Source organism: Ooceraea biroi, chromosome 5 (genome assembly GCF_003672135.1).
Source record: "Ooceraea biroi isolate clonal line C1 chromosome 5, Obir_v5.4, whole genome shotgun sequence".
NCBI classification, from domain to species: Eukaryota; Metazoa; Arthropoda; class Insecta; order Hymenoptera; family Formicidae; genus Ooceraea; species Ooceraea biroi.
Genome location: NC_039510.1, coordinates 7,997,293 through 8,005,357, shown reverse-complemented (window position 1 = coordinate 8,005,357; position 8,065 = coordinate 7,997,293). Strand labels below are relative to the sequence as shown.

At 47.3% G+C, this 8,065-nt stretch overlaps 2 protein-coding genes across 2 annotated transcripts; both read left to right on the top strand.

Moving 5' to 3' along the window:
• The first annotated feature begins 719 nt into the window (after window positions 1-719).
• On the top strand, window positions 720-1,715 carry LOC105279122. The gene has a single exon (XM_011338692.1). It carries the CDS (start codon window positions 720-722, stop codon window positions 1,713-1,715), a length of 996 nt encoding a protein of 331 aa, XP_011336994.1.
• Window positions 1,716-3,563: 1,848 nt separating this feature from the next.
• Window positions 3,564-5,581, top strand: LOC113561958. The gene is made up of 3 exons (XM_026969634.1): window positions 3,564-3,698; window positions 3,797-4,636; window positions 5,261-5,581. Exons 1-3 carry the CDS (start codon window positions 3,564-3,566, stop codon window positions 5,579-5,581), a joined length of 1,296 nt encoding a protein of 431 aa, XP_026825435.1.
• The last annotated feature ends 2,484 nt before the right edge of the window (window positions 5,582-8,065 follow it).

The window sequence follows — 8,065 nt, the reverse complement described above, 5'->3', positions numbered from 1 at the left end:
TTGCGATAAAATTCACGTCGCAATATCCGCTTTGACAAACCTCCATAGAACTCCTTCGGAGCTATGGAACGACGTGCTCGTGCACAGCGTTGTGCAACGGCTCGACCGGGTGACAAAAAAGGCGTGGACTGTCAAATCAAGCGACACCGACGATCCGCCAAACTTTAATGATCTCAATCGGTTTCTACTGTCACGCGCTCGAGCACTCGAAGAGTTATCTCCGACTAAACCAACCACGAAACCTTCGACCGGGCAGAAGGTCACTTCCGCCACCGCGTCTAAGTCCTCGCAGACGGCGTGTCCTCTATGCAAGGCTCGCCACTACTTCAGCGCGTGTCCGATCTTTTCCGGCAGGAGTTCGAGTCAACGACGCGACCTCGTTATTAAACACAAAAGATGCTTCAATTGCTTGAGTCAAAGCCACGCGGTCAAGGAATGCAAAAGTAACTATTCGTGTCGTACGTGCCAGCAACGGCATCACTCGGTTACATGATGCCTCGGACTCTAGCACCGGTTCAACCGCTGCGACCACTGTTGTGACCGTTACGCCCGCGACGACTCCACCGGTTCAGCCAGTGGCACCCGATTCTATCCAGTCATTGTACGCGTCTACGCAAAAATTAACATTACAAGTCCTTCTTGCCACTGCCTGGGTCACGGTTCGAGCCTCGTCCAGTCGTTCGGTGGTTGTTCGAGCATTGCTCGACCAAGGGTCTGAGATGACGTTCATCTCAAAGCGTCTCGCTCAGAATCTCCGTTGCAAGCGCGTCTCAACATCTGTGTTAGTTTCCGCCGTCGGGGGAGTTCCCGCTGGCACCTTTAATAAGGCCGTGATTGTTGCAGTATCGCCGCGTGACTCAGTCGCTCCGTCTTTTTCTACTACCGCGGTCATCATGCCCCATCTCACGTCTTACGCGCCGAAGCACGTGATCGACCTGGACTCATTTTCATACCTCTCGGGCTTGCGTTGGGCCGATCCGAACCCCGGGAACGCAGAATCCATTGATCTTATCCTCGGCGCTGATCTTTACGGCTGCGTCCTTCTTGAGGGAATTCGCAAGGGCGATATCGGCGATCCGATCGCTCAAAATTCTGTCTTCGGATGGGTTCTTTCGGGTCCGGTCAATCAATCGACAACTCCGAACGCGTCCCCTCATTCGGTCGCTGCCGCGTCACATTCCGCTGTCACGGTTCATCATAGCTCGGCGTCTCTCTCTCTTGACAATGAACTCAGACGGTTCTGGGAAATCGAAGAGGTTCCTCGCAAACCCATCCTCACGTCCGACGAGTCCAAGTGTGAGCGTCACTTTGCGATCACGCACTCGCGAGCCGATGACGGTCGGTATATAGTGCGACTTCCGTTCCGAACGAATCCGCCGATTGCAATCGGGGAGTCTAAGCGCGCCGCCGAACGTCAAATCGCGTCTTTGTCGCGTCAAATGCAAGCCAATCCTACGCTCTTCAAGGAGTACTCGGCGTTTCTAGACGAATACGAGAGTCTCGGGCATATGCGCCGCGCTCCCCGCAATGATCTCTCAGTCGAACCCCGCGTGTATTTTCCACACCATCCAGTGTTTCGCGAGTCGAGCTCCACGAGTCGCTTGAGGGTCGTTTTTAACGCGTCAAGCCGCACGTCAAACGGCACGAGTCTCAACGACCACCTCTTACCCGGACCAAAACTTCAATCGGAACTCCCGTCCGTTCTTTTGAAATGACGAGCCTTTAAATTCGTCTACACAGCGGACATTGCTAAAATGTATTGCCAAATTCGGGTCGATGCCAGGGACACGTGTTATCAACACATTCTGTGGAAGCCGACCGCCCAAGAGCCACCAATCGATTTCGAGCTCTTGACTGTAACGTATGGGATGTCATGCGCTCCGTTTTTGGCTCTTAGAGTTATCAAGTAGCTTGTGGACGACGAGGGGAAGCATTTTCCACTCGCCGTGCTGATTCTCCTGGCGCACATATACACTCCCGGCCAAAAGTTTGGATACAATAGTAAAAACACAAGAAAATCTAAAAGAATGGTCTATTAATGAAGTCATTTTTATTTAAATAATTATTACGCAATACAAGATTGTTATTAAATTGAAAAAAAGCAAAAATGACTTAAATCTAACGTACTTTTAACACAAAGTTCTTAAACATTTTTTTCATCAAAAAATCCTCCTTTGGTTTTTATCACTATTTCTACAAGTCGAGGCATTCTTTCCACTAGTTTATTAATCGTATTTTGTTCTGTGGAAGCCCACGCATCTTGCAGTTGACGCCATAATTCGGTGGAAGAGGATGGACAGGAAATTCGGACCTTTCTATCAAGCTCTTTCCATAAAAGCTCGCTAGAGTTAAGATCCGGTGATTGTGGTGGCTAGACCATATTTATGAGAGTACCATCAGCTTCCTTTTCTTCCACATACCCTTGGCAAAGACGGGAACTATTCTTCGAATCATTATCCTGTTGTAAAGCAAAACCGCGGCCGTTTAGTCTGAGACCAGAAGGTATTGCGTGTTTGGCGAGAATCCTTTTATAGTCCTCCTTCCTCATGATACCGTCTATTTTTATAAAATCTCCTGTGCCATGGCCAGAAAAGCAACCCCACACCATGATAGAGCCACCTCTATATTTCACTGTGGGTATTATGCACTGAGGGGCCATCTTTTCAGAGCTCCTTCTTCTCACAAAAATACGTCGATGAGATCCAAACACTTCATATTTGGATTCATCAGTAAATAGTACATTCTTCCACTGTTCCATTGTCCAGTTCCGATGCTGTAGGGCCCATTCAAGACGTTTTCTTTTATTCTGTGGACGTAGCAAGGGTTTTTTAACTGCTACACAGCCTTTTAAACCAGCACTTCTTAAACGTCTTTTTACTGTCGTAAGTGATACTGGGTTTGACCGGATTTTATTAATATCTGCGCGGATTTCCGATGCTGTTAATTGTCTGTTCCTTTTACTGGTTACCACTATATGTAGTTTCTCCTGCGGAGTGGTCACTTTCGGCCGTCCTGTACGAGGACGATCACGATGAGTGCCAGTGTTTCTGAATCGCTCAATAGTCACTTGGACTCCTTTCAGCGAGACTTTCATTTGTTTTGCTATTTCGCGGTAAGAATAGCCTTCGTTGTATAAAGTGATTATAGCACTTCGTTTTTCGATACTAATTTCCTTACGTTTTCCCATGTTGTCTATTTGGATCACGATTATTTACTAAAGCTTTAAAGCGTTCCGAGTGATGATGATAACAACATGTATTTCTCATTAAATCAATATGTACTATTTATTGAAATTCACATAAACCATGTACAATGTATTACAAGATAAAATAATAATAGAAAAGTTGAGTTACCTGAAGTATGCAGCTTAATGTCTTATCGATCATGGAAAGTAATCTACATAGATTAGGAAACTCATGTGATAATTCTTTGAAAATTTTTGTTACAGGCCGCGAAACTTTTGATAGATATTATTATTAATGAGTTCACTAATTGATTACTAAAAAATCCCTTTTGAAACGGTTAGGTCCCTCGTTAAGACAATATAAAATACATATATGTCGATGTATCTAAACTTTTGGCCGGCAGTGTACGTCGACGACGTCCTCTTCGGTCACCACGACATCGCGGAACTAAAACGGATTCGCGATCAACTCATTGGTTTACTCAATCGCGGCGGGTTCGAACTCCGAAAGTGGGTGAGTAACTAACTCACCCGAGCTTCTAACCGATATCGATTCCCAAAATCACGGGCTTGCGTGCACAAAGCTCCTTTGCCGCTGACGAAAATCTTAAGGTGCTCGGAATAGGCTGGAATCCACGCCTCGATGTTTTCCAAGTCGCCGTGTCCGTCTCGGAGAGCGTACTATTCACCAAACGAGCAATCCTCTCGACCATTGCGCGACTATTCGATCCGCTCGGATGGGTCGTTCCCGCGACTATTTCCACGAAAATTATATTGCAGCAGCTGTGGCGGTCAAAAGTCGGATGGGATGACCCCATCCCGGAAACTATCGCCTGTCGTTGGAATTCTATTTATGGTAATCTTTCTCAGTTGAACCAAGTTCGTCTCAATCGCTGGGCGGCCCTCGAGCTTGACTCCGAGCGCGCGGACCTGCATGGCTTCTCGGACGCCTCCAACGTCGCTTACGCCGCTGCCGTGTACCTCAGGGTAGTTTCGCGCTCGGGTGATGTAAAAGTCACGTTACTCGCAGCAAAATCTCGCGTGGCACCCGTCAATTCCCTCACTGTTCCTCGCCTGGAACTGTGCGCAGCGGTTCTTCTCTCTCGGCTCATGGAGTTCGTGCGGGATGCGCTGGAAATCGACCGGTCGTCTTGCATTTGCTGGACTGACACGATTATCGTGCTTGCATGGCTCGATTGCCATCCTTCCCATTGGAAGACCTTTGTCGCGAATCGCGTCGCTGAAATCCGGTCTCGCTTGCCTGACGTGGACTGGCGATACGTGCCAACTGCAGAAAATCCTGCAGACTGTGCCTCGCAGGGTCTCCTCGGTTCCGAACTGCTCTCACATTCGTTGTGGTGGCACGGTCCTCCGTGGTTACGTTCCTCTGCCAATTCCTGGCCGCAGGTCGACCGTCAGTTACCCGCGACATCTCTCTTAGAGACAAAACCGGTGACACTGCTCGCAACCGGGGAACCACCGGCCTGGGACTTAGCCCTACGCTTTTCCTCGTGGCCAAAATTGCTTCGAGTCACTGCGTATATCCACCGGTTCATTGCCCGCTGCCGTACATACAAACAAGATCAGCTGTGCCGTGGCCCTGGGACTGCGCTCTCGGCGTCGGAATGCTTCGCTGCGCGAACGTTCTGGCTTAAACGCCTTCAGTCGGTTTTGTTTCCGAGTGAGATTGCGTTGCTTCGAAATGGTCGCTGTTTCTCCGCGAAGAGTTCAATATTATCGCTTCACCCTTTTCTAGACCGTGATGGCATCATGCGCGTCGGGGGGCGGCTGAGTCGCGCTCCGATCCCGCTCGTGTCTCGGCATCCTATCCTGCTCGCGTCGCATCCATTAGTTAATCTAATTATCGATCACGCGCACAAACGAGGCCTCCACGCCGGCCTGCAACTTACAATCAGTATTCTGCGCCAAGAAATTTGGATTCTCCGCGCTCGAAGCGTTGCTCGATGTATCGTTTTTAAATGCGTCACTTGTACTCGCGAACGCGCTGCGATACCATCACAATTGATGGGCGATCTGCCTTCCGTGCGAGTATCTCCTCCGACTCGCTGCTTTCAGCACTGCGGTGTGGACTACGCGGGTCCAATCCTCGTCCGATCATCCCCGGGTCGGGGACATGCGTCACGCAAGGCTTACGTAGCGTTATTCATTTGTCTGGCCACGCGGGCTGTGCATTTAGAATTGGTTTCCGACTATTCGTCTCCAACGTTTCTACACGCCTTTTCGCGTTTCTGTTCTCGTCGGGGTTTGCCGAGTTCCGTTTACTCGGATAACGGTACTACGTTCGTCGGAGCCGATTGCGAATTAACTGCAGCATATCGCACGGCAATCCGAAATACCGATTTTCAAAATTCTATCGCGCAGGATAACGTTGCTTGACATTTTCTTCCTTCGTCCGCTCCGCACTTCGGTGGAATCTGGGAGGCCGGAATGAAAAGTGTTAAGTACCACTTGCGTCGAGTCATCGGGAATAACACGCTCACGTTCGAGGAGCTCACTACGTTGCTCTATAATATCGAGGCCTGTCTCAACTCGCGTCCGATTGCTCCACTTTCCAAGTCGTTCGATGATTATGAGTGTCTAACACCCGGTCACTTCATAATCGGGTCCGCTCTGACTATTCATCCGGAGCCATCTTTACTTGCAATCAACGAGAACCGTCTCTCTCGATGGCAGCGTGTCCGGCATCTAACCAAGCGGTTCTGGAAGCTGTGGGCCACAGACTACGTCAACACCCTGCAGCAAAGACAGAAATGGCGTAAGGAACAGCCATCGATAAAACCGGAACAGCTCGTGCTGATGCGAAATGCATTATTGCCTCCGTGTAAATGGGAGCTGGGCCGTGTGACCCAGTGTCACCTCGAAGCCGACGGATGCGTGCGAGTAGTCAGCGTCAAGACCGCAAATTCAGAGCTCAAGCGGCCCATTGTAAGGCTCTGCGTGTTGCCGGTCGAATGCGAATCTTAATCATTGTATATCTCTGCCTTAGCGATTTTTAAAATTTTGATCCTTTTTTCGTTCGAACGATCTCCATGGATTCCAGCGGGCTCTATCAGAGAGAATCTACGAAAGCGGATCACGGCGGGCGGAGCAACTAGGCATCCGTCCGACTCAACAATTCATCGAGTTTTTTTTTATTTCAGTCTGTTCAATGCTGCCGCGTTACGAGATTCGTCGGCGCGTTTCAAAACTGCGTTTCGAGGCGGGCGGTATGTTTGGAGCTAAGTTAGTGCGATTTCCGTCGTAATTCCATATACCCAGCCTTCGGTGCGGACAAAGGTTCGAAGGACGACGCGAGTTACATGTTCGTTCTAAAAGCCGACAAATATTTTCCTAACTTGATCAAACTCAGTCGAAACGGCTCAACACTTCCATATATGGACATTTGAAGCCTCTGATCGAGAAGGCCTTCTCGACAAACAAGCGGTATTGTCCTCGCAAAGTCACGAAAATAGGTCCGGATCGAAAGGCAGTCGTTAGTCGAGTCTCGTCAAATTTATCATGTCAACTTTTTCTGGAATCACAAATACAAGTTTTTCGGTAGGTCAATAAAAATCGGACACCCTATATATTATAATCAAAAGTCGACACCCAGTATATTATAATTAATCATCGGAAAATATAAAGTTTAATCTCGTGTCAAATTTTTCTAGAATCTCACAAATACAAGTTTATCAAGTTGATCAATAAAAATCGGACACCCTTTAAATTATAATCGAAAGTCGACACCCAGTATATTATAATTAATCATCGGAATAAATAAAGTTTAATTTGTCATGTCAAATTTTTCTAGAATCACAAATACTAGAATACGCACTGCTCTCTTTAGCGGAGCCATTAGCCATGCCGGCACTGTATAGCGCGTTGATACGAACGAACTATATACGAATGATACACCGATACGATAGAATAATAAATCCGAGCTTAATCCATAAAAGGATATATTTCAACCACAAAATGTATAGAGTGGGGAAAAATTATTGGTCAAGCTTTCGCCAGTCGATTCTACTCGTCGAGATCGCCAACATTGCATCATAAACATGGTGCCGCAAAATTAACTTTCAAGGTCATTTTCAATGTCAAATTTTTTTGGCTTAGTCGATTCTACTCGTCGAGCTGAACAAAAGTCTCAAAGGGACCATATGCCGGAAATCAATATTTCATAGAGAAATCTTCGTTTGAAGTTTTTAGAAGCCAAAAACTTTCGTAAAATTAATTGTGATGAATGTAAAATCTACTTAATCTACTCTTAACGCTACCCAGGAACAACGAAGTGGGAGTGGTAGATTTTTGTCCCTTTCGGGGTATCTTGGTACCCAGTAACATTTCAACGGCTGTTAGTTCCTTAATGCAACGATCATTTGCCTCGGAGAGGAATAATATATCGCTCCATAAGACATTCGTTACTTGTGCTTAAGAAGCTTTCCATCCATATCCAGACCTTTTTCGTGATTATTAGAAGACCGCCGCTGATCTTGAATCAATTTTCAGTGTAAAATAAAAAAAAATTGTTTTAATTTTTTACCAAATTTTTTCTAAGAATAACGTTGCTGTAGCATGCCTCGACGTGGTGGCCGTGGTGGTTGTGATCGGACGCTTCGGGATGGGCGTGACCAACGTCTAATGCTTCGAGCAATTGATCGTGCTCATGGTAATTACACACGAGCACGAGCTCTTTATGCTAGTTGGTTGCGACGCCAAGCTAATGGCAGACCATTACGTCCAGGGTCCGTGCCTGATCGTCGAGAATTTCAACGACTCGATGAACGATTACATGATTAGGAGCAAATGAATTTTGCAGGTGCTGGCCACCGTAGGGCAGGTCGTCCTCGTGTGTTTTGGAGAATTGAGGAACGTGTGATT

Excerpts from the sequence above, each read along its gene's own strand:
- LOC105279122 (XM_011338692.1), top strand. The coding sequence starts at position 720 with ATGACGTTCATCTCAAAGCGTCTCGCTCAGAATCTCCGTTGCAAGCGC.
- LOC113561958 (XM_026969634.1), top strand. The coding sequence starts at position 3,564 with ATGTATCTAAACTTTTGGCCGGCAGTGTACGTCGACGACGTCCTCTTC. Across the intron at positions 3,699-3,796 it reads GGTTCGAACTCCGAAAGTGG|GTGCTCGGAATAGGCTGGAA; the intron begins GTGAGTAACTAA and ends GAAAATCTTAAG. Across the intron at positions 4,637-5,260 it reads CTCTCTTAGAGACAAAACCG|CACTGCGGTGTGGACTACGC; the intron begins GTGACACTGCTC and ends CGCTGCTTTCAG.